Source organism: Ciconia boyciana, chromosome 1 (genome assembly GCF_034638445.1).
Source record: "Ciconia boyciana chromosome 1, ASM3463844v1, whole genome shotgun sequence".
Taxonomy (NCBI): Eukaryota; Metazoa; Chordata; class Aves; order Ciconiiformes; family Ciconiidae; genus Ciconia; species Ciconia boyciana.
This window is the reverse complement of record NC_132934.1, coordinates 95,294,127-95,320,640: the sequence shown is the minus strand read 5'-3', so window position 1 is coordinate 95,320,640 and position 26,514 is coordinate 95,294,127. Positions and strand designations below refer to the sequence as shown.

Here is a 26,514-nt window from a genome sequence, read left to right as displayed (position 1 = left end):
GTAGCAGCCGTTCTGTCATCAGTCATGCAAGAAGGGCAGAAAGGAGCTTGAAGTATTTCAACAAGTGGACTGTCTGAAAGGCTCCATGAGCTGGCCTGCTCCTGTATTCCACTGGGTCTTTGTCAAAGGGTGTGTTTTGTGATGTGACGTGGTTCAGTAACTTTTTTTGGTGTATTTCTCAGCCAGGCATCCCATCATTTTCTTAATTTCAGGCCTCCCCTCCCTTGGCATGCACTTCCGTGGAAAGACTAGTTAGTAAGCTCTTTCTTGCTTTGTTTTTGCCAGGCTTATTACAATATTTTCCACTTAGGACTAATTTATTCTTAACACAACAGCACAAATTCATAATGCCTTTTTTTCCCTTCAATCTTTAAAATGCTGTCTAATATACCTCAAACTACCACTACATTTTATCTCTCAGTTGAATCAAATGTGAGCCTTTTTATTACCTTCATGGGGAAATTGGAGCTAACTAACAGTTAGAAATATCAACACATTTGTCTAGGACATGGAAGACCTAGTTTAAAAAAAAAAAGAGCAAGGTATTTCTTTATGTAAGGGACTGTACCAGAAATTTGTCAAAGTAGAGTTGTGAAATAGAGAATAGGCTTGAAATGAAAAGTACCACCTGTGAATCCAAACTAGGGTTGATGTTTAGTAGGAGTAACTCCTTTGTGGCCATGTTTCCCAAGTTCTGTTCCTCCTGTCCTCCTTCTGGCCCCTGAAGGCTTCCCTTTGTGCTCACATGGGATATGAGGAGCGAGATTATTGCTTTCATCAGAATATCTTAATTCCAGTTGTGGAGGAAGAGAGGAACATGAATGAGAGGGTCAAGAGAAGTTAGAGGAGAAATAGTTTAAGAAGTTTGCCTAAGTGCATTCTTGCTGTATTCCATGCTGTGATAGTGAAGTAATTTGCCTTGCTTGGTCGTCTTAACCATTTACTTTGCAGTTACCATTGAACCAGCACATTAAGCCTAGTTTGCCTGGAGCCCTGGAAAAGTCAGAGGCATTTTTCTCTTTTTCTCTAATATAGCTTTTAAAGCCTAAACTTTCTGCTTCCTACATCTTTTTTTACAAAGATGTCTGCTGTTGTTTCATGTCATCCCTACAATGTTCTGTGGAAAACAGAGGAGAGCCTGGTTTCCTTTGTCCCAATTCTAGGCGTGCTTTTTTCTTGTTCAGCTTGCTCAGCTAATTTAGCTAACAAGAGACATGCTTCATATGAGTGTAAACCATCTGACCTCTAAAAAACCACAAAGCATAATGAGTTCTAAATTTCTGTATTTGCTTTTGGTGGGTTTTGGGGTTTTTTTCATGATTACATTTCACCAATGGTAGCTTTTGAAGTACTTCTGAGCTATGGATTTGTTAGTTGTTGTTTCTGGGTCTCTTATGGGTTAATTTTCTCCCACAAGCTTCATAGAGATAAATTGCTTTAACTTCTCTGTAGAACGAAATCCTCCTTCCACTGATGACAGTAACAGCACTGTAACTGACTTAGTGAAAGCTGAACTGGGTCCTAATACGGCAGCATCTGTGGAGATTCCAGCTTTTGTGGCACTGAAAAGCACCATACTCCAAAACAGAAAATAGTATAATGGTTGTAATTGTAGTATCATCTATGTAACTATTTAGAATCTGGAAAACAGCATGTTTTCTTCAGGAAATGAAATAAGAAGCTTATAAACCTACATCATCAGTTCTTGCTTGAACCATGCTCAGCAGATTGTGGAAAAAGCATACTGGAAAAACAAAAGTAACTCTCTTCTATTGTATCTCAAAAAGAAAGTGATCTTTTATTAACCTGAATGAATACTAAAACTTAGTGCTATATTGAAGCTGATCACCAATATTAAAGATCTCCTCTAAATACCAATATGTGCTAAATACCGTGCAATTTGCTCTGTGGAAGGAATTAATGCTCTTATCACATTCAAGGCTGAGACCTTACCATCCTGTGTTCCATATCAATAACCTTTGTCATTTTATAATCTGAGATTACCAGTTGTGTGTACTGTATGACTGATTAAACGCTATGGGACCTCCAGCAAGATGGAGAGGAAAGAAGTGGTCTTGACTTACATACCATAGGAATTAAATGTTATGTGAAGCAGCTGGAAGAGTATAATTATGCACCAGTTTATTAAAATATAGTCAGCAATTCAGTTTAGGTACATTTAATAGCTGTTTAATAAACTGGCCATGCTTTACTCTGAAGATGTAGAATTAGAAGAACGAATGAAAGTCAAAAGCTTATTATATTATTACTAGAGAAATGAAAGAGCTAAGGTATTATAGGTGAATCTTTATTCTTTTCCTGATAATTTTTATATTAGAAGGGTTAAAAAAAATCCAGACTAGCAGGGAAAATATTTGTAAATACACTTTGTGATGTAATAGATCTTGTTTATAATGTATATCATAATGAATTTGGGAGGCTGTAACAGAAGTACAGTGTGAGCTTCTGATCTTAGTTTTGCTCTTTGTGACTTATATTTGCCTTTGCTTATGTAAAACTGCAACAAAATAAATCCAAAACATCATATAGACTTCACATCTGGAAACAAAAATAAATATTAATCATGATAGAGTCAAGCTGCTGCAGAAATTATTCTAATCAGGTGACGTAAAATGGTGGTAAGAAAAGCAGCGGGCTTTGGGCAGTAGGTAAAGAAAAGCTCAGAGGGATTCTAAATTAAATCAAGCTTCTTTCTTCTAGCTCAAGCTGAGAAAAAACATGGACCTGAGGAATTTAAATCAACGCCTAAACCTGAATTGGTGCAAACTCAAAACACACTGGGTAACTAATTTTGCTGCTTTTTACCTTCTTTGTACATTAATGTTTTTTTCACCTCCAGCAGCATTTTTCTACTACTTGCTGTATCCCCTTTGTATTGACTCCAGAGGAAGTCCTAATTAAAAATTTCTGGTCCCCTTTGTGTTTCCAGCAACTCACACATGAAATGTAAAGCAGGATGCATCTAGCTCTGGCAGAACTGTGGCTGTTATACATATGATTATTGCTAGCAGATTTGACTGGGTGATTCAGTTTTATTTTTCAAAGTAATGCTTTCTGTCTATGCAATCATGATCTGCATGATTGACATCACATAAAATTTCCATCAGTAAAATTAACCTCAGTGATAGGATTAAAATAATTACCTCCTTGATTTTCTTCTGATGACAGGTTCATCTAGGTAGCATCAACAGTGATGCAAAAGAAAAATTTTATATTGTGTGTGACATGGTATAATTGTATTTGTCCTGGAGGGAAAAAGAGCTCTACTGATTTTTTCATAAAGAAGTCTTTGAATGAGAGATTTCTGATCTAAGTAGTAGTATTGTTAGTTTTGTGATTTGGAGCAGCATCTACTTAGTTCTTGCATTCAGAATTCTGAATTCTCCAATATTGATTTTGTTGCCTGTATTTTAATCCCTAAACCATGCAAAATTATGAACACAATTTAAACTTGAGGTTGTTTGGGTTTTTTATTTTTTAAACTTGGATTAGATTTTTCTAAAGCACAGATGGCATACATACAGGGTGGTGTATGATAAAGGAAAAGATCATCAGCATTTGCAGGACTGAAATACAGATCTTCCCATGAAGAGGACTGCCAATGCTTTTCAATAAACATATTTTTACATAATCCTATTGATTCATGTTAATGTCATACTCTCTCTTTTATCTTTTTTTCATTTACAGTTGCAAGCAGATTTCCAGAATTTACTGAAGCTAAACCATCAGTCAATCTAATTTTCATTCTAACTTTTAATCAGGTTTTTTTAAGCATAATCAACCTTGCTTGTTTTTTGCCATGCTTTTAAAGATTAAAATATGAAATTTAATCAAGATGGGTCACTGCTTAATTTCAAATACATGTTCATTATCAAATTCCTGTGATTGATGGATCTTTATATTATGATTAGAACAGGTGATTTCATTCATATTCCACACACCTTTTTAAGTGACAAAGTTAAGTGTTTTTTTTCTAGGTTGGAACTACTTTTTTTCTTTTTTGTTAAATATCATTTGTTTCAGGAGTGAGTGGTTTGTAAGCCAAAATATAGTTCCATACTGTGTCTTTTAATATTCTTAATCAAGTAAAGCCTCGATTATTTCTTTTATCATAGCTTCTAATGAAATACAGCCACTTCCTTCTGGATCCAGAATCTCTGATGCTCCAAAAAGTCCATTGACAGAACTTGGTAATTACTTTCTTTGTAAATTTGAGTAAACTTCAGTGGAAAATTACGTAATTCTTTTGTTGTTTCTGTGGCTGGTAGGTTTTAATGCTTCAGCTACAATAATATCACTCTGTATGTAAAATATGGTAGCCATTAGCTTTTTCTTCACAAAGTTTGCAAATTTCTTTCATTCTGTCGTGGTTTAACCCTGCCAGCAGCTAAGCACCACACAGCCACTCGCTCACTTCCCCCCAGTGGGATGGGGGGACAGAATCGGAAGAGTAAAAGTGAGAAAACTCGTGGATTGAGATAAAGACAGTTTAATAGGTAAAGCAAAAGCCACACGTGCAAGCAAAGCAAAACAAGGAATTCATTCACTACTTCCCATGGGCAGGCTGGTGTTCAGCCATCTCCAGGAGAGCAGGGCTCCATCACACATAACGGTGACTTGGGAAGACAGATTCCATCACTCCAAATGTCCCCCCCTTCCTTCTTCCCCTAGCTTTATGTGCTGAGCATGACGTCATATGGTATGGAATAGCCCTTTGGTCAGTTGGGGTCAGCTGTCCCAGCTGTGTCCCCTCCCAGCTTCTTGTGCACCCCCAGCCCACTCGCTGGTGGGGTGGGGTGAGAAGCAGGAAAGGCCTTGACTCTGTGTAAGCACTGCTCAGCAATAATTAAAACATCCCTGTATTATCAACACTGTTTTCAGCACAAATCCAAAACATAGCCCCATACTAGCTACTGTGAAGAAACTTAACTCTACCCCAGCCAAAACCAGCACACACTCTAAGTCTGGTTTTGCTTTATTGTCGTGACAGGATGCTCCAGATTAGTGCTTCATTTATAAAACAAACAAACAAAAATTCATGAGGATATATGGGCTTTTATCTATAGAATGATGATGGCAATTTATACTTAGCTAAAATCTGTACTCTTAGTTTTGTAATTTTCTTGGAAGTACCCCATAAGCTTCTGAGACTGACTGTATCTCAGAGTTGGAGTGCTGTTTCAGCCAACATAAGTTCTGTGGGTTTTCATGTAGTTTGCCAAATACTTGTATATTTGGTTAAAATAATGCCATAATTTGTAGATGTTGTGGTTTAAATATTCGTAACTTCTGGATTCATTAGCTGTTTGGTGATGAACTTCAGGACACTTTGGAAAGGCCTGATATTTGAGAAAGTATGGCACTGCTTACATTTTCAAAATAGTTTTACCTGTGTTAGGGTCAAAAAGTTAGGGTCAAAATCTTCTTATGGGCAAAGAGGAAACACACCTTTTCTTTCTTTTTTTAAAAGTTATATTTTATATATATATACACACAGACATTTACATGTATGTATATATGTATAGACATGTATAGACATATGTATTTACATATATATATATGCATATGCATATATGTGTATATGTTTATAAAGCCAATAATTTATTGTTAGTGTAATGGAAATCTTAACAGTGTATCTAATTCAAGAATCATCATTAGTCTAGATTTACAGTAAAACAAAGAATATTAATGCAGGTAGAGTACTTACATACAGAAAAAGCCTCAATAATAGCAGTAACATAATTAAAATAGTAATGCACAAACTTCTTAGTTTCTACCCTTTTTCCTGGTGTTTTGCTCACCCTTCCACTACACCTCTGGGTCCTAAGCTTGGTGATTTCATGCTTGTGTTGATCATGAGTGGGGATGTTTCAGCAAGTTACGACCATCTGGAGTCCTGTGCTGGGAGGAATATGATGTTCATGTTGATGATTTCTTCCTTCTCTCTTCTTTCTTTCTCTCTTCCGCTGATAGACACCTTACATCTGAATTTACCATATATGGTGCCATTTGTCTATGTTAGATACTGTGTTCTTGTTGTTACCCCTAAAGTAAATTTCGTACAGCTCCAGGTGTGCAGTTTTTATAACAGACCATCACTGAGCTGTTTATGGCATGGGGTCTCTAGTGCCAAGCCTGGTCCCCATCTCTTATCATCCCATGCCTGCACTCCTCTACTTCATATCCTGTGTATCCCCTTCTCAAGACCTCTGCTTTCTTAACAGGTCTGTATTCCTCTACACTGTGTCATTGTGTTAGTCATAAATATCTCATTCTACCAAAACACCTGCTTGTTGCTGCTATCTATGTAAAGAGCTATTACACTAGTTAACTGGGGTGACCTTGAATCAGTATGGATTTCTATTTCACTAGGCATTAGTCAAGAAGTTATCATATAATAGTGCTGGTCTATTTAGACGGCATACTTTTACTTAATGCAGTCTGACAAATTTTAAAATTATTTCCAGGAACAGCTCTTACTTCTTGAAATGCATATTTGAACCAAATTCTCAAGAACATGAAAATGGTCTTCACAATTTGTTCTTAATTTGCTACAACTTTTGACAGCTCTTTTCCAGATATGTTTGAGGGGATGGGGATACATACTTGTTTTCACTGTAGTGAAAGAAATTTGGTTAAATCCAGTTAGAGGCAGCATTGGAGAGAGAGAGAGAGATTTGGTGATTTAAGAACCTATTTGCTATAAATGTAGCTGAAAACCTGAAGATTATTAGGGATGGGAAGTATTTTTGCTTTCTGCTGGGAAATAATAATGTAATCCTATGTTTGTCTCAGTGGTAAAGGTAAAATAGTAACAACAGTTGAAGCAAAATAAGTGTTTCATTCAAGTCTTTATTCTGGTTTTGTTCTCATGTCTTCCATTCCTGCCAAATAGTTCCACTTAGCAAAAGTGGGATTTAGTTATGTGAGGCTGGGCCCAGTCGTTGGGTCAGCTGGAGCATCTGTGCTCCCCATGAACTCAATGTTGACGTCAAAGATATTCTGTGAGAGCGAAGGGCGGGGGTGGGGAGGGGTCGTACAGAGGAGATTTCTCCACACTGTGCCTCTGCATGCCTTGATCACCTGCTGTCATAAAATCGGCAAAGAAAGCAAAATTTACTTTCTGAAGTTTAAGAGTTTGTGACCTGTATTCTGCCCTAGTTCCCCTGAAAGCTTTTTTTTTCTGTATTTTTCTATCTCGATTGTACCAGAGGGAGACATCTCCTTTGTTTTATAAACTTCCTGTGTGGTCCGTATATTTTGAATTCAAACCTTTCTGAAAAGATAGCTTTGTTAACATGCCTTCAAGGTTCTGATCCCTTTGGGAGATCTCTCATAGTTCTTACTGTATGTAAATGGAACAATGGAAGCTTTTGCTAGAAGCTATGAATCATACTGCTTTTGTTGTATTATTTTTCTTCTCTCTAAATATAGAATAGCATAGAATAGTTCCAGTTGGAAGGGACCTACAGCGATCATCTGGTCCAACTGCTGAGTCCAACTATATCAGGATAGTAACCTGGGATTGTATTTGTTAATGTGATAAGCTGGATTGAAAGTAAAAGGGAAAGCAGATCCCATATATGAAATAAAAGTCTGTTCACTTTTTGGCTTATATTCATATTGCCTACATTAAAAATGAACCCTACACCTAATTGTTTGAATGTCTTTCTCAATCTCAAGCATTCAGAGAAGTTTAATTTTAAAATTCTGATATAACTGCTTTTCAAAAAACCTCATCTGGATAAAGACCAATTAAAAATACAGATGGAAATTTTCTCTTTCAAATATATTATAACGTAAACGTCCGTAAGTGACTGGTGCAGATAAGTTTACTGGAAAGAATGGTACTTACTGGGCTGTACACACAGTTGAACAGGATCTGTTTCTTAGAAGCAGGGCAGTAGTGCAAAACCTACGCATGGTGGAAACTCATTCATGATGGCCTTTAGGTAAGAATGCCCAATTCCACCTTGATTCCCTGTTTTCATTAAAGCAGACTTCAGGTTATCCATACTTCCAAGTGAAATAATCATAAGATCTTTGTAATAGTCTTCATTACAGCATAACAGATAGAAGATGCCGCTTACTAACTTTAATCATTATTTCACTGACTTCATTGTACCACTCTTTTTATCTTTTCCCATTACACCTCCTTTTGAAATAATTATACATAACATTATAGTAACCAGTTTATACAGACCTGCAAGTGCTGTGAAGATCAATTGTATTGTGTTTGAGTTGTAGCTGCTTTGCTGTGAAGAAAAAACTCTTAAGTAATATGGATTCAGCCTGATTAGATAATGTATGCCAAAGTTTGAAGGGGTAAAAATTAATAAAAAGGAGAGACCTTCAAACCAAACAAAAACTTGCAAGTTACAGTTAAAATTAGATTTTGTACCACTTGCAAGGAGAGTGTCTGTCTCATGTTTTTTTTCATGTTTGCTCTTAGCTACTCAGAGTCCAGCCTTGAAATCTGTATCTCTACCTTCCGCAGAAACCAGAGAGATGGAAACGGGTAATCAGCAGATTATTTCCATGATTTTTTTCCACTATCTTATCATCATGTAGAGCTGCAAATGGTAATCTTAAGATCTTCTTTAGAATCTTCTGTCGACACTGACAGAAAGCTGCTTATTCACCATTCTCGTGTCTGTGCAACCAGCTGAAAAACGTATTTGTTACTCGCTTAAAAACTGCTTAAAGACAGTGTTGTCCTATCTCATCATTAGCTTCTTTTTGTATAGCTGCAGCTCTTATCCCAGAAAATTTAATAAGATAAAATTCCGTGCTGATAAGAATTCTTTCAGGCATGTGGAACTCAAATTTCAAGGCCAGAAGACTGTATTGCAAGCCATCATCTCCTGTTGTCATGACACAATTGTCTCACATCTCATTTTCAGGCCATCTGCCATCTTGCTTAGCTTTGCATTAGCATCAACTGGAATTGCACAGCCTTCACTAAGCTATCTGATGCTAATCCATTAAGTCACAGGTCTCTCAGCATTTTAAGCTCAGATTCTTTTTTCAGCTTTTGAGGAAACACAGCCTGTTTCTTCAGGATCCAAAACATCTGGTACCACAGAAGTGCAACCAACCAGATCTGGTAATGATTTCTCCTAAGATTAATCCTCTTGACAGTTAGGAATTTTCAGAGGAGACATAGTGCCTCTCATTAAATAGTTTGTTCAGTTTGACATAAATGAAGTATAACTGCAGGTATGAAAGTGCTGTATCAAATAGCAGGTTTCTTTATGACATTTTATATGAAATACTGAACTAGTATTTTGGAGGTTTTTCCATATTTGGCTAGAGCATGTAATTCTTATCTTTAAAATTAAATCAGACTTACAGTAAATACTAAATTTAAATAGGCCTGTCCACGCCTGAGTTTCGTAAGTGGAATATCCTGATTTGCTGAAGTACTCAGAGTCCTAAGAAATGAATGAAAACTACAGAAATTCCAACACCTTTTGAAAATGTAGCTCTTCTTTTAGCCTTCCTGTATAAACATGGACATACTTCTAAGTGCCCAGATTTCAAAACCGGCACTATAAAAACATGTCATTGAAGATTCAGAAACTGGTTAGTTGGTCCTTAGAAAATTTCTATGATGTGTTTCTCTTATGTTATAGATGAGTTTGTAAGAGCTAGTTATCTACCTGGGGCCACTGACAGTTATCCAAAAGAAGAAAAAAGTAAGATGAGAGCCAGTTGGAAAGATTTCACTTCATTAGCACGCCAATAGTGTAATGCCTGATGCATATGTTTTTGGAAGAAATTAATTTTTGAAGGAAATCCATTACTAAAGGGAAGATTGATTGCAACTGTCAGCCATTCACATGTCTGACAAAAGACAGTTTATATGTTTCATTTGGTGCAGTTCCTGCTTGGTCATCCTTTTTCCTTCTTCAATTTCAGCACCAGGATATCCTCCTTCTTGATCCTTGGAATTCTAGACAAAAATTCCATGCAGTCCCAGTTTGCTAATTTTTATTCATAATTTGTTCTCCTTTTTTGGGCTGCCTCTTATTTCTCCTTTTTAACTCTATAGTTCAACTTCTTTTTGTGCAATTCTGCTAACAATTTGGTCATTAGTTGCATTACGTGTCTCTGCATTAATGCATGTTTTTGGAAATTATTTTCAAGTCATACTTAATTGGTTATTGTGCATTTCAGAGTCTACCTTTCTGCAGAACATAATTTGTTAAATACTACCTAGAAGTTTCTTCAGCTCATAAAAGAATATGATGCTGTTGCGTGATGGTTCTTGTCACTTCAAAACAATACAGCATGATTTTTGTTTTTATTTTCCAGCTTCACATGACTTCCCTCATGTTACTTCTACTCCCCAAACTTTTACAGCTTCAGAAATACCAGACACTGGTAAATTATAGTAATATTATTTCAGAAGCATACCTTTTTGTTTGGTTGATTGGTGCTGAAAAGTTTACTACAACTTCCATATTGATGATTTCAGACAGTTGTTCCATAGTGCTTGGATTGGGTGTTGCCCTATGTGTTAGTTTTTCAAATCTTATAGGAGCGTCCTAATTCCTGGGATCAGGCACAGCACAGGTTTAAAGCAAGACTGTAGCTACCTTACAGAGCCTGAATAATGCAGTATCGATCGAATGGTTGTGTCAAGAAAAGATTTAAATTTTTCAAGGCTTAAGGTTGTTACAGTCAAGTAAGATATGATACTTTTTAGTGATAAGATTGTTTTCTTTCTCTCTTTCTTTCTGTCTGTTTTTCAGTGTCCATATACATTTTGCTGTGATTTTTCCTCTGTATTGTCTTAAAGTAAGAAAGTAAACACATCTCAGGCCAGACCTTTCTAACTAAGCTATACTTTGGGTTACAGCTTTGGAGATAGGTTATTGTTTTTCCTGTAGCCTTTGATATGTGAGGACGCTTAAGTTTTTTAAGCATTGCTTGAACATGAGCAAGTATGTGCATAAGAGGTGAGGATAATGGGGAAGGGGGAGGAGGAGGTGGAGGGGAAAGGAAAGCAGTTCATTGCCCAAAACTTTACTCTGAGCAATGCAGCTGTAGTTTATTAAGTTCTCTGCTTTATAACCTACTGGTTCTTGGCATCCCAATACAGTTTTCAGTTTTGCTGCACTGTTCTATAAATCATCCTACTCCCAAGCAATGATTTTAAATCAAGTTAGTTCATTCTGTTATATGGGATACCTGGGCCCAAATCTGACTGAAAGAAATTGGTGGAAATTGAAAAAATGCATAGAGCTAAGTGACTTAATGAAGTGATACCAAGAGACTTTAATCCCTGAAATCACAATTTTTTCCTAAATTTTCTGAAGAATTCTTAACTTCATGGAAAGATGTGGTATAAGTTGCAGAGCTGTTTTTTCAGGTGCTATTTAAGGCAAGTGCATGTAAAACTATATGTAGATTGTTTTTCAAACTCTTTGTGAATATTTGCATACATGGGAAAACTAGGATAACATCTTCAGCTAAGTAGTTAGTGAGTGTATTTAAAATACTTAGAAAAAAGAAGGTTCAGTTTGTAAATAAATAAATAATAATAAAAAATAATATTCTGGCAGAACAGTGGAAGGTAAAATTTCTCTTCCCTCAAATCTTCCTTCTTAATTTATTTACATGAAGTTATTTCTCAGGTGTATTTACTTTTTTTTTCCCTGCAGCTAGAGATACTACTGAGTTGGAAATATCCATGCCCGTAATTACTACAGAACCTCAGTTGTTAGAAACAGCACTGGGTAAAATCAATAAGATGACTTTATTTAGTTGTAAAGATTTTCTTTTCATTTTTATCCTTGCTGCTATTTTTGGAAGCTTTGCGTTGCGTTGCTTTAGTTGCCACCATCCCAGTAATTCATACCACTTATTGCTGCCATTAACTAGATTCTCATCTGCACGCATCATTCATCTTTGTGGATGGAGGATAGGGGGCACAGAGGTGGGTTCCCTTTAGTTGGTTGGGTTTGGTTTTCTCATTATTGAGGTTCCCAGCTGTGGACCTGCCTTTCTCAGTTTTGGTTTTTTGTTCCTGTGCTGAGAGAACTTAACTGTGAGAGGGAATTAAGTGCTTAACATATATTTTTGTGTAATGTTTCTGTGAAAAGGTTGTTTTGGCTAGCTTTATATTGGCTGGCCCACTGGCTGTTTTCTGGATCAAAAGGTGTTTTCTTCCTACCTGCAATTCTTAATGTGCTAGGATTATTAAGTAGTAATAAGAATTCTAATTAGTATGAATAATTATGTCACATGGTTTTCACACTGACTTCCACACCAGCCTAACAGTTCATGAGACACAGTAATGCCTAGCTGATTTGCGAGCAAATTTCCCTGTGCTTCCGTTTTAACAATGCAACATTTCCATTAACAGCATTTCCATTAAAAATGCAACACTGCTGAGTCCTGTGCTATCCATTGTAGCTCTGAGGCAATTAAGCCTTTTAACATAAGATTATCTTTTCGGATTTAGGTGAAAGGAAGCCTCTTTCTTCAAGATCCACAACATCTGGCATGCCAGAAATGCCACCAATCTCAGCTGGTAATGATGTCTCTTCATTGTAGTTCTCCTGACATCTAGACAGTTTCTCAAAAGACACAGCAATGCTTTGCTAAATGGAGGGTTTATTCCGACCTGCTCTGTGTAAAAGTGTAACTGGAGAGAGAGAGACCAGTTGTATCTGCTGCCACATTTGAGAAATTTGGAATGAAATGTTGGAATTATAAGATTAATTTTTCTTACATTGGTAAACAGTTAGCTAGGTTGTCCTATGGGGTCATCATCCATTTTTTTGTGAAGGATTGTACATATGGACCCCTGATATTTGGAATGGTTAAGTAAGTGCTAACATGGCAAGTTTGGTCCTTTTGTACATTGGATGCAAAAGCTTCTCCATAGGTGGAAAAAGCTTTAGCTGCTGTTCTTAAGAATACCCTGTGAGTTTTTAACCATGGGAAAATGCCAGTTACTGATTTGGTTAGTGAGTCATTGAATGCTAGAAAAGTTTCATGTAGAAGGGACCTGAACAGAAGGGTTTAACTTCCCAAAGGTTGGGAACATCAAAAAATCCCAGAGAAATCACTAGGCACCATTTCCTTATTACCACCAACTTCTTCATCTTTGTGCATGTTTGAAAACTGTCACCAACAGTCTTGCCTCCCTTACATCTGGAGTCAAGCCCACAGTGTAGCAAAGATGCGCAGCATAAATGAGTACGCATAGACTAGATTTTACACTGGTTTATGTATTAGGTTGTGCATTTTCTCAGGGCAAAATTAGGATAAAAGAGTATGAGGAAGTCACTTCAGTGAAGTTACTTGTTCTTCAGTGTACAATGGGATGATGGACTGTACAAGTGTAAGTGGTTGAAAGATGTGCTAGAACGCTGCAGAAAAATTGCCTTCAGTCACTTGTTTGCAGGCATTTCTCTACAGAGTCACTGCGCTTTATTAGTACCAGGGACTGAGATTTCTGACCCATAGAATGAAGGATTTGGTTGATTCTAGGGAAAAGTGAGATCAGATCTTGAATTCTGAATCCAAAGGTGGGTCTCTTGTCTCCTATGTTCCCTCTCCAACAACTGTTGGCATCTTTCAACAAAACGTAAGAAGTGGTTTGGTGAAGTAGTCACATAGCCATTTTCTGCCAATGGAGAGCCATTTAGCTACTGAGTTTCTAAGAGTATTGTGTTAGTTGCAACCACAGCAAGATGATTGCCTGCTGATTTGATCACTGAGTCACGAGATATTGCCAGGAGAAGGGATATATTGCCCTAAACACAGACCTTTGGGGTGTTGTGAACTGGTGCTGCTTGTACTGCTGTGGCAAGACTGTGTGGATATCTCAAGATCATTTCCATGTCTGACCGTAGCAAGCCAGAGACCGGACCTGGAATCCACCTCGTCTGCTTCATGGGAAACCACAAGGACTGTGATGGGTAAATAGCCAGCGATTCCCTTCCTACGTTGATTACTTTGGCAATGCTTTTCTCTGCAGCGATGAGCCTGTTCAGATGTTTTGATGTCCTGAAAAGTGGGTCCATGATGTGGTTGGTCCCTCATGGCTCCTTATTAGAAATTGCTCCATCTGTAAGCTTTCTGCTGCCTTTTTTGGGGTTCCACTTCCAGGTTTACTCTGTTCCCTTGGGCTGCCTATGCCCATTGAAAGATAGCATCATGCTGCTACGGGGAGTGATGCTGTGACACGGAAGCCTTCCCCAAGCAGGGCCACGTCTCCTTGTTTATAGCTCTGTCTTGACACCACCCATGCGACAACAGCCTGTCTGAGGACCTGAAAGTGGTTTTTGTGTTTGGTCTTAGCTACTCGAAGACCAAGGCTGAAGTCCACCACTCCTTCCTCCCTGGCAACCCAGCAAACTGTGATGGGTAACTAGCAAACCCCCGTCTTTTTCCATTTTCCCCTTTCTCTTTCGCTCCCCATCACGCCTCCCACCCCAAACCACCTGGCATCCTTGTCCTCTTCCATGGAGAGTATGAAGACTTGTTGGTGTAGCTTGGCTTGCCGAAGCACTCACCACACTTGTTCTGCGATTCTGTTGTTTGATCCCATGCTTTTTCCATTGCTGACAAGCATCTTCTGCAGGGACGGAGCGACAGCTTGCGTAGAGAACGTATTATTGCACCTTGCCTTCAGCTGCCATTCCCCTGCTTCTTTGTGTTTTGGTAGTGGGTCTTCCTTTCTGTGACACATTCAAATACGACAGCGTTCTTAGGAGGCAAATCCCGGCTGGGCTGAGCTGGGCTGGCACAAGAGGGACAGCACTGCAGTTCAGCTGCCCACCAGGTTTTCCTGGTCCAAGGGTGCAGCTATTGGTTGCTTCACCGCTGACTTTCAAGGTGGCTGGTTCTCATCTGCCCACACCGTTACATTGCCATCGCCTGGAATTGGGAATGCTCTGCTCTGCTGCTGCTTTTGAGGTCACGTTAGTGTTTGAAGAACGACGCCTCTTTTCAGCTTTCGGTGAATTACGGCATGTTTCTTCAAGGTCCAAAACACGGGCAACCTTTGGCGCCTGGCTGCGCTGCCACCCTAATTTGGTAACGATATTTCTTGCAGATCTGGTAACAATGCAAGACGGGAATTGTCCCAGGAGATATTGTTGTGCTTTTAGCTGAACTGTTGTTTCTCTTGGGCCTACGCTGGGGTGAAGCATAAGTGTAGAGATGAAACGGCTGTACACAAAAAGCCATATTTACTTAAGGCATTGGATATGGCACTTGGGGATGACAGGTGGAGATGCTCTTAGAGATAGCTTCTTTCACTTTGGGAGGTGTAGAAGACCAGTCCTGTGACCTGGCAGTATTTTTTGGCCCATGAGGTAACAACATTACATGAGCAGGCTGATAAGCGCACAGACCTGAAGTCGAGTGCAAGTTAAAAGTGTAATGAACCATATTAAGTGTCTTGCAGTGTTATTGTGGCACTTTTGTCTGTAGCAGTCTTGCTTTCATATCAGCTGAGATATGTCATGCACTTCAGGGACTTTTCCAGGAAAGTTACACTTCTTGCCTTGCATTAATTAAAGGACTTTTCTTAGCTTTTTTGTTTTTACAGTGGAGAAATGAGATACTTGTAATTATAACAAAACATATGAATTTGGCTGGGCTAAGGATATTTCTTTCTCTTTCCCTCTCTGGTGATGTTGTCTGGATCACATTACGTTCTTTTATTTTTGCCATTTTTTTAAATTGGATTTGTTCCGGTATCATTATCTTGTATATTTGCTTTCTCTTTGCCTCCCTTTGCCCAGTGTTCTTCAGCTTTTTCAGTCTTACATTCCTACTAACCTTATGGGAATTTTTTTCCATTCTACTTGTGCTATTCCATTTCATTTCTTGCATTATATTTATGTGTTTTACACATCTTTGCATGTTAACCTCTTTCTTTTTTAAATTTTGCTTATTTTGTAGAGTATATTTTTATGTTTCTTCAGTTCCTAAAGAAACTAAACCATCGAGTACATGGTTGCAGATGATGCCGTGGTATGATGGTTCATGTATCTTTTAAATAATAAGCCACAATTTTTTTTCCAGCCTCACATGACTTTCTTCATGTTACTTCCACTCCCCAAACATCTACATCTGCAAAAATGTCAGAGCGAGAGACTGGTAAATGGCATTTGTTTTATTTCCAATCCTTGATCTTTCTTGATATTTAAGTAGTACTATTCCAATGTTTGTTATTTGTCCTGGCTTTTAATGTTGCCTGCAGTGGTCTTTCATTTGTTCATTAAGGCTTCATGTTATTTGTAATAATTGCCAGTGTCCAGCAGTTCTAGCCTCAATTAAGTGATCCTGATATGATCTGGCTACTTCAGGGTAGTATCATATTGTTGAAGGGTTGTGGAGGGAAGAGTGGGGCAGAATTTAGCAGATGAGAGGAAATCGTTGAGCTTTGGTGAATTTTGTGTTGTCAGTATAACATTTATCCTTTGGGAAGGGAATGTTTTGTCTTTAGCTAGTAGGCACTTTTTAAGGAGATCTGTTGGTTGAACATTTGTTTCCTGTTACAACTTTTTAAAGTAGTCTCTAATATTCAAAAGACTGCTACAGTACAGCATTTTAGTATTAAAAATTATTTTTACAGTTATTTCTGCTAATAATTTGTTATTCTCCCCATGTATTTATGGAGAACATAGTTTTTCAGGCAGAATATCTGCATTTGTATTTGAGCATGAGATTTTTCCCAGAATGTGGTCATAAAAAAAAGTAGAGGGTTGCTGTAAGGTTCTCATCCGTGTTTCTGTTCATGCTAGGATGATTTAAGTAAGTGATATTTTATTACATCATTATATCAAACATCATTCTCTTTCTGGAGACCAACTTTAAAATCAGTTGTCTTGATTCTGCAGTATACTATGCTGAGACAACAAAGCAAGCATATGCAAAGCTGGCTTCTGAGTGAAAAATTAGTTGAAGCTAGTTCATCATCTCGTCTTGATACGTTTACAAGTGTTGTTCAGTATTGTAAGGGCAATGAGCATTAATCTTTTTGAATGCACTTACATAAGTGCTATACAATGCTTGTGTGTCAAAGATTCATGTTTTATGACCTGATTGAAATACCTTTATTTATAGAATTGTTGAACACACACAGATTACATGGAAACATAGGTCTATAGATGCCCCACTTTTACTAAACGTACAGACACAATATTAGGAGTCTCAGGAAGGATTTGGTCTTTAATTTTAAGTGCACAGGTTCAAAAGTGCTGGGTAGTATAAACTGTAAAATACTTTGAGGATAGGAAGGCTGTGTTTCTCTGATCAGGATGTTTGAAGTAGAATATAAATCTCAAATAATGTAAAATTAATTCAGGCCTGGGTTTTCTACTAATTTGCTTTTTTGTACTCTTATTTTGTTGGTGTAGAATTAGTAGAACAGCTGGCTGAGTTGCTCTGAAATCAGTTTAGTGGGTTATCCACTGTGTGCAAGGATGAGTAGCTGCCCAAGGTATAAAGCAGTGGTGTATCAGACCTTGAAGTCTTCAGTGTAAAACAGCTGTATATTTGTTTTGGTTCTTTCAAGTTATAGATTCCAGCTCAGTGCTGATGATTTTTCATTTTAATAATTCTAAAATTTACTAAATGGACAGCTTCTTGGATTTGTTGCTGTATTGGTTAACTGCAACTTAGTAAACATAGCTACAGAAGAAGTGAATTTCTTAGCAATGTATTTGTGAGAGGCAATGTAATCTAAAATCCTAACACATGAAAATTACCTATTTCTCTATTACAGTAACTATTCAAGCACCTTTCAAACCTATTACATCTGACAACGGTAAAGTCGAATTGGGTAAATGATCATTAACATTTTTTGTCATCTGGAGATTAGCTTATTACAACATACATACACTATTCATGTTTTCCCTAGTGTTATTTGTTAAACTTTGGTCAGTGTTGTTTTAGTTTCTCATCACAGATAAATTTAGAAAAGTCTTAGCTTTTATCTATCACAGAATTCACACTGAACACAAACATGATGCAGCTGTGTTAATACTCCATGGGTGGTACTGACAGTTATCCTGCCTCTGCATGAATGCAATATTTTTGTTTCCTTTTAAAGTTGAGAACTCGATTTTATCCAAGGTCATTTCAGTCAAATCAAACGATCTTCATTAGGTGGAAAACTTTTAGCAGCTAGGCAAGTGTGACTTTACTGCTCTCTGCAGCATGTTCTCTCAGAACTACCACAGCATTCTTTCTTAATGTAAAGAATCAGGCTACTTAGATTTCTTATTACATGTCCTTCAACTTTAATCAGTCATGAGTGTTCTTAACATCAAGAGCACCTACTCTTCAGTTTTTCATATAACACTGCCCATAGAAATAGACCATGTTTCTTTCATGCTGGCTGCATAATTTTTGTCATGGAAATGGTGGTCTTAGTGATCTGATAGAATCTGATTTTTTTGCATTTTGTGTTTTCATTAGAATATTGTCATAAGAACATAAAGATGTTTTTAAGCTATTTTCCACCGAGCAATGGTCTTTCTCAATAATCCTGTTTATATCAAAGTAACTTTGTGGCAGTTGCGGGAAAAATCCGATCCCTGGGCAAAATATGAATTTGTTGACTATGTTCAGAAAAGTGTTTTGATACCACCTGTGTGAAGACTGTCTGCCTCAGTATCTCAAGACTTTTTCTGTTTTGTTAGCTGTTTTGTTAGCTTCCCAGAGACCAGCTTTGATCAACATCTCTTTCTTACCTGGTAACCAGATATATAGCAATAGGTAAATAGCACGTATTTGATTATAGTTTCCACTTTCTCATCACTGCCCTGGACTGTAGTAAGACCAGAAGTCATTATCTTTAAACAAAATGTGTCTCTAAGGTTTCTTGCGCAATGCTTTCATGTCACCTATTTCTTTTTATTGGCAAGTAGAAAGCATTCTGCTCAGACTGAATAACTGAGGAACATACTTGTATATTACTGTAAGCAGTTTTATGTAGGTTTAGTTCTTATTCAAAATTTTCTCTACCTAGGCTCTTTGAAAGGATACAAATTCTGTGTCTTGGAAATGTAATAGGTATGAGAATACTACTCTCATTGAACTCATGTTGTATCCATACAATAGGAGACATCAGCTTGGTTGTTCTTCTGTCAGTCATCCTACAGCTGACTCTCAGGGCATTTACTGTCTGGATTTTTATTTGTATCATTGTTTCATTCTACAGAACAGCTTCTGCCAGCTTGGTACAGTGGTATTTTAGTGGCTTTGATGCCACTGCAACTTTTAAAACTCAGATTCTCTTTTCAGCTTCTGATGAAACGCAGCCTATTTCTTCAAGATCCACAACGTTTGCTATTCCAGAAATGCCATCAACAAAATCTGGTAATGACATTTCTTGAAAATGTAATTTTATTAGTGTTAGGAATTCTCACAAGAAATGTCCTTATACTTTTGGTTGTATTTTTAATTTACATTTCTTTACCTTGGGGTTAATATTATTACAGGAAGAAGGTGGTATATTGCTGCATTTGGGATAACGATGTTGAAATAGTAGGCTTTTAGGATTATCATGACACAGAATAGTGGAGTATTACAGTTATTAGATTATTTTTTTGGTAATTTCATATTACACACAAATTATAATTTTTCTGGGAGTTTTAAGGACAGAGGTGACTCAGATTATCATTGCTTATTTTACTTTGGTTGAATATGAATTTACTCATACTATAAAATTTACTGCTTTACATCGATATTGAGCCCTGCCCCGATTCAGCTGTCCTGATTTTGCAAAAGTGCCATATCAACAGATTTACTGAAATCAGTATAACTACCAGTAGCCACCAGTGGATAGTTATTCTAAATAAATAAATAAATAACAGTACTTTTGTCACTCATAATACTCTATTCGTGCAGTGTAATTTCCCTAAAATCTTTTGCTTCAAAATTATGATTACATAAATATTTATTGTGATAAAGAGTGATTTGACATGTTCAGGATCAACATGGTATTTGTTTGGTTTGGTGATTTTACAGTAAATGTTCAAATACCTTTGCAAACTGTTATATTTGACTCAAGTAAAGTGGAACTGGGTAAATTATTATGATGTTTTCTTAATGTATAATATGATCATTTCTCAGACAAGCACCAATATATTTTCTTTTACTGGCTTCTGGTTGTGAAAACTTACTCTTCAGCCTCTTTTATTTCAGGTTTTAGGATAAATTCTAAAGCCTCTCAACAGTTCATGTTTTACAGAACACATATATAGTGTGGTTAGGTTAATATTCATGATTCTGACAATTTTCTTGTCTCTCTGTGAATGATTTCTTTCTTTCTAAAGCTGAAAATTTTATACAACTTCATGCTGTTTCAAGTTGTTTGCACTGTGAATGTTCATTTGATGGAATTTTTTTCAGCATCTAGCATACTGGATGCCCCTTCCAACCTCAGTTATGCTGTGTTTCACTGATTCTGTGATACTGCTTTGGGTTGATACCACGTGCTTTTGTTATTCAGTGAACCATTCCTACATGACTTTTAAAAATGCAGCCTAGCTGGATTTAATGTGTATCCCACATTGCATCAGATGTGTTTATAAACTAAACTATAAAGTTCCTAACTTTGATGTTTAGTAGTGAGCTTTTGTGTGCAGACAAAACAATGCTTCGTGTAACTTGAGCTATTAATTTACTCTATGTCTTTGCCTAAAGAGGTCATCTACAGGCTTTTTTCCATGCCAGATGTATACGTTTTCCAACTTGTGTGCATAAAGTGATGTTTTTTGGTTGAATTAAGCCCTGATTCATAACTTTATGCCTAATTTCCAATGCTGTATCAAAATAACATTAGGTATTTGCAGCTCCTTATTTAAAAGACTTATCTGGAACAACCAAACTAAAGTGTTGGGGAGAGGAGATTTGCTGTCAGCTGTTGCTATTGGATAGAATTTTAAAATCAGATGCAGACAGCTGGCCTTGTAGTAAATGCCTCAAAATTAGATGTTATGTATCAAAAAAAAAAAAAACAAACAAAAAAACCCAACAGAAAATGGAGTAGGCTACCACAAATATCAATTAGAAATGTGTATACAAGAAATCTAAAATAAATTTAGACCATTTGGACCTGCTAATAAAGGGCCAAAGATCACCTTATCTAAAGACTTATCTCACTCATTGTTTCAAGATTGTTTTCATATTTGATCTTAGCTACCCAGGGACCAGGCCTGAAATTCACATCTCATCCCTCCATGGAAACCAGAGGGAGCACAATGGGTAAATAGCATATAATTCCATTAGCTTTTCCATCCCTTGCCTTCACTTCCATTGGCTGTGGACAGTGCTAAGATTCATTCAGACACATTGCTTTGAAGACTACTTGATGTTAGGCTTTTTTTTTCCTTTTTGTCTGCCCTCTCAACTCGGCCATTTCTGTATAATCAAAGCTGAAAAATAATTTACCATACTGACTAAACAACAGTCTACAAAAAGAACTCTGCTAGCATATGTTGCCTTTAATTTTCTTCTGGTGGTTGCAATTTTCTTTCAAAGAATAGGTACTTAAAAAAAAGGCCAGTGAGAAGAATTCTACCTAGCATGAGATACCAGAATTGACCCTACTTTATTTCACACCAGCTTCAGTGTTTATGTAACTCCTCATTTCACAGCTGATCTTTAAAGCTGCTGCCATCTTGCTTGATCTCACATCAGTGTTGTCTTGAACTGCCCTGCTGCTGTCCAAATACTGTGGCTCTGAAGTCACTTCTCATTTTAATTCCAGATTTTCTTTCAGCTTTTGATGAAAAGCAGCACATTTCTTCAAGATCTGAAACATCTGGCATCCAAGAAATGCCATCAGCTCTACCTGGTAATACTTGAAAATGTGATTTTAAATAGAAATTCTCACAGAGATTTCATTATACTTTTGGTATCTTGTTAAGTTTAACACGAATCAGAATAACTACAGAACTGCCATAATTAAATTGCTCTCTCAAATACCAGACTAAGTTAGGAAATTTTGTGTGGTGCTCTAAAATAGTAAATACTTGCTTCTAATTTTGGTCTACATTCCTAATATATTTACAAGTCTGTATTGCTGTGCTTGATGATAATAGACTTTGGCATGTCTTATTACATATTGTAGCATTCTCTTTTTAAGTTGCAATACTGTAGATGGGTAAGACTGAAAGCTAATACAAGTTTTGTTTAAATCCCTGAATCAAACAGTTCTAATGGTTGAAAGTGTTGAGTAAGTCCCATAGAAATAACAGGATCAATAGCAATGAATATGTAGGCTTCAAAATAGTGGAGAATGGACCCTTAAGTCCTTTCATTTGAATGTATTTAAAGCAGTTATAGAAGTTAGACATTTTGCTGGCAGTAAGTGAGACAGCATAGGTCCAAGGCTATATAAAAGCCAAGACTATATTCTAAAATAAAAGAAATAAAAGCATGCTTATCACATATATTGCTGTATTGCTTGAGTACAACTTTTTAAACTAAACTGCACAACATTGTAAAGAAAATACTTGCAACAAATTTATCTTGAGCTGGAGCTTCTATGGTAGATGTGATGCTTTCAAACACCCTTGAAACCTGTTATACTGGACTCCAGTAAAATTAAACTGGTTGAATTATGGTCTTTTCTTGACATTTAAATTACTTACACTTATTAATATACAATAATCTAAAGTAGATGGTTTTCCTGTTCTTCCTTGCCAACATGTATTCTTTAGGATTCTTCTACTTCCTGTGTTCAGAAAATAAACTAAAACTTACCAATGTCTTACAAAATGACACTGAACAAATTCAATTCTATCAATGCTGAAGGTTCTGCTTGTTTTACTGTCCCTGTGTGAAGAAATATTTAATTTCCTTTCAATAATGACAATTCCATCCAAAGTCTGTTTCAACTTGTTGCCAGAACTCCCTTGCAATAAAAAGTGGACTAAATGAGTATTTGACAGGAAAGGTTTACTACTTTCCAACTGCCTGTAATTGCAGGTTAATGGCAAAGCTTGCAGATTCCAACTAAACATTCTTAAAATCAAGAAATGGAGATGAGTTAAGTTTTATGCATTTATTCTTCAGAGGTATTAATCAGTCTTTATCATTAATGCATCTTCCATACTGAGCAATAACTTATGATCAAGTGCCTTAACAGAAAGTTTCAGTAATGGCTTTCTATATATGGATATATTAGCACATCCAAGTTCAATTTTTTATTCAACATGCTTTGCCTATAAAGAAAGGAATACTGCATTCTTTTCAAACCAGAGGGATCAATTTCACAGCACTTAACAATGTTTGGGAGAATGAAGAAAATAATGTCTGATCTAGTCCGGAATTCAACATAAACATCTCCATGCAAAGATAAGTCCCAGATTTGAAGGAGAGTTAAAAATGTGATTAAATATGATAATAATGTTTAATTAACATATTCTAGGCATAGGCTTGGTATGAGATGAGAACCATTAGCGTGTATAGTTGTTTGTATTTAAAGGACTTCCTTGGAATAACCTAAGGAATTCTATTTTTAGTTTTGTGTGTGTGTTGAGGAGGGGAGCAAGGGAGAGAGAAGAGAGTGAATAGAAGGATCTTTGAACTAAAGGAAGGTGTGGAAGTCCAACCACACAATGAGGACTGCAGTGAAATACTTGCTTACATGTTATTTCCCCTAGAGTGGATCTCTTCATGATCTTAATGATCTCTTTTAAAAACGTATTGCTTAGTTGGTCACTTGTTTATTAGTTGTTTTTAGCAAATGTTTACTTGCCAAGGTTCTTCAAGCCTGTTTGAACTCTTCCTCATTTCTTGAAGACAGGTTAATTACTTCACACTTATTGTGCTCTACAGAGCTACACAACCCAAAAAACTAATGTGGTGATTCAGGTAATGAACAATACTTTCAATCTAGACTTCCTTTTTTCCTTTAAAACCACAGTGTTATCACTTGTGCAGAGACTGCCTATTTCAAGATGACTTTCGTATTTGATTTAGCTACATAGGGACCAGTCCTCAAGTCTACATCTCATCCTTTTTGGAAACAGACAAACAGTGATGGGTAAGCAATGTGGGATTCCATTTTAGTTTTCATCACATTGCCACTTGATTCCTTTTTTCTGCTGTGAGCACCTTCAGGCATGTTTGCTTTTAAGTCTAAATGGCAAGCCTGTTAAAGAACTGTTTTGTGTCAGTCACTTCTTGATCAGCAGCTAGAAGGCATTTTTGGTACAAAGTGCTAAAGGACTAGCCTTTTATACCAACTTGTAACAATTTCATTTTTCTGTTGGTGTAATTTAAACTCCAGAAAGTGTAAAAGGAGAAGTTTCTTAGGAGTTCTGTCTAGCATCAGGTATTGGATCCTGTTGCCACCATATGGGGTTGCATATCTTTCTCTTTATTCACATAATACAGAGAGGACTTTTAAGCATTCAGTATCTTGCTTGTGTTTGCAGTTACATCATCTTGAACAGCACAACTTGTGCTGGGTAGTGTGTTGTGTTATCCCAGCAACAGTGAGATTCCTCAGCATTTCAAATCCAGATTTTCTTTTCAGCTCTTAATGAAACACAGATAGTTTCACAATTCATGTCTAAAGCATCTGGAATCTCAGAAATACCATTAATCCAATCTGGTAATGACATTTCTTGCAAACTGAGTGTTCTTGACAGTGAGGAATTATCAGAAGAGTTCCCAGTGTGCTTTTGGTGAAATATGGGTTTAATTTTCCTTACTTTGGGGATAAGAACAACTGCAAGATAAAAATTCTGCATCAGGTACTACTTTTGTTTAAGGCAATGTATATGATGTTTACAATGCAGGATTATGATTTTTAAAAAAAATTCTTAGTTCACTTTTGCAATATTAATTGGTACTATTACCCATAATTGCCATTGAACAATTATGTATTACTTAAGGTAAGAGAATTTTACAGTATAATGTCCTGGGCACTTCTGTGCCTGTGAAATACTGTGAGACTGGTAATCTAACTTTAAACTTCTCCATTATATGCAGAATATCCTGATACAGATAACTACTGTGTTGCTTGAAGTTATACTGCTTTTTATTTTATCTTTACTTTGTTATTACTATAGTGAGGTTTTGTGGTTATTGGTATTTAAGACATTTTCCTGCTCAGTTACAATGTTGGTGTGTGTGTGATGTGTGTAGGGAATTCTCATTGTAGATTTATTTTCTGTTGCCTGTTCGTGTTCACTTGTGGTTTTAAAACAGTTAAAATTTGTTCACATTGTAAATACTGCAGTTGTGTAGAATATTCAAGCATATTTCTCATGAAGCAGGACTCTTAAGCTGTGCTGTAGTGACAAAATTCTTATGAGGGAGATGAAAGATAGCACAGTGGGCATTGCAAACCCAAGTTCAGTTTTTTTTAAATAGCTCAAGACTTAGTAGTCCAGATATGTTGAGGAGATAAAAGGTTTGTTGGCCTTCTACATGTATCCTAAAGAATCAAGCCAGTTTCTTGCTCTACAGGACAAATTTAATGCCGAACACAGGAACACTCCTTTTCTTCTTTTGTTATACTCTGCACCTTGTCTTCTACTGCAGACCTCTATAGATATTTGCAAATGTTCTATAGTATTCCCTCGTACACGAACAAGTAGGTACTCTGTTTTATATTTGCCATCTTAACTGCTGTGTTTAATAGTTCTTCAACTCAATGCTACTAAACATGCAAACATTGGCTAGGTAATTTAGAAAACATTTGTGGAGCTCTTGTTATTCCCATTTTTCAGCAAACAAAATGAAGACGGAGAGGACAGTAGACAGCCCAGAGCCACAGAAAAGCGTGTAGTCAAATGGATCATTGAAAGGGAGAAATTTCTGAAACTATTTCAATCCATCCCCCTGTCAATCAAGTCTACAAACTTTCACTGCATTTTTGAAGGATTTTGTTTGCTTAGACTGGAGGAGTCTAATGGAGTTCTTTCAGAGCAAGAATTCCATGTTTGAAATTTTCTCTTTGTTGGTCCATCAAATTTGTGCTTTTCCACTTTTCCTATAATGTGTTCTTGCAAGTGTGATGGCAGTTTCAAAATTCTGATTCCATTTTCTGAGGTGTCTACTGTTTGACCTGTCTTCTACTTGTGTTAAGAATTTGCTCTATGCTTTTATCAGAAACTCTCTTTTTTTAAATAATACATTCTTATACAAGTACAGGGATTTTTATCATTATCTTTCCATTTCACTGTTGTCATTTGCATATCTGTTCACTAATTTCTGGAAAATAAATGTGACTCTTCTTTTAGCTCATGCTTGTCTCATAGTGTGCTTATGATATTCTGTCTTTTTGAAGTACTTCATACCTCTTCAGGATGAAGACCTGCTCCTGTAAATTAAGGAGATGCTGTTCCATTAGAGATTCCTACAGATTTTGGTTAAGAAAGCACAAGTTGTTTTTCTTCTAGTAGTTGGCTCAACTCTTGATAGAAATCCTTATTAAGTTCACCTGTATGCATTTTTCTGCAGAGAAGCTATTGTTTTTGCCAGGCATATATG

General features: G+C 36.7%; 1 protein-coding gene across 1 annotated transcript in view; it reads left to right on the top strand.

Moving 5' to 3' along the window:
* Window positions 1-26,514, top strand: part of ABI3BP (ABI family member 3 binding protein) — a 166,151-nt gene that overhangs the window by 64,269 nt on the left and 75,368 nt on the right. The window contains 14 exon segments of the mRNA XM_072851395.1: window positions 2,722-2,802; window positions 4,137-4,211; window positions 8,474-8,539; window positions 9,053-9,127; window positions 10,339-10,407; window positions 11,691-11,765; window positions 12,461-12,562; window positions 13,893-13,958; window positions 14,341-14,406; window positions 16,075-16,149; window positions 17,780-17,836; window positions 19,303-19,377; window positions 21,202-21,267; window positions 21,773-21,859. Coding sequence (XP_072707496.1) covers window positions 2,722-2,802; window positions 4,137-4,211; window positions 8,474-8,539; window positions 9,053-9,127; window positions 10,339-10,407; window positions 11,691-11,765; window positions 12,461-12,562; window positions 13,893-13,958; window positions 14,341-14,406; window positions 16,075-16,149; window positions 17,780-17,836; window positions 19,303-19,377; window positions 21,202-21,267; window positions 21,773-21,859 — 1,035 coding nt within the window.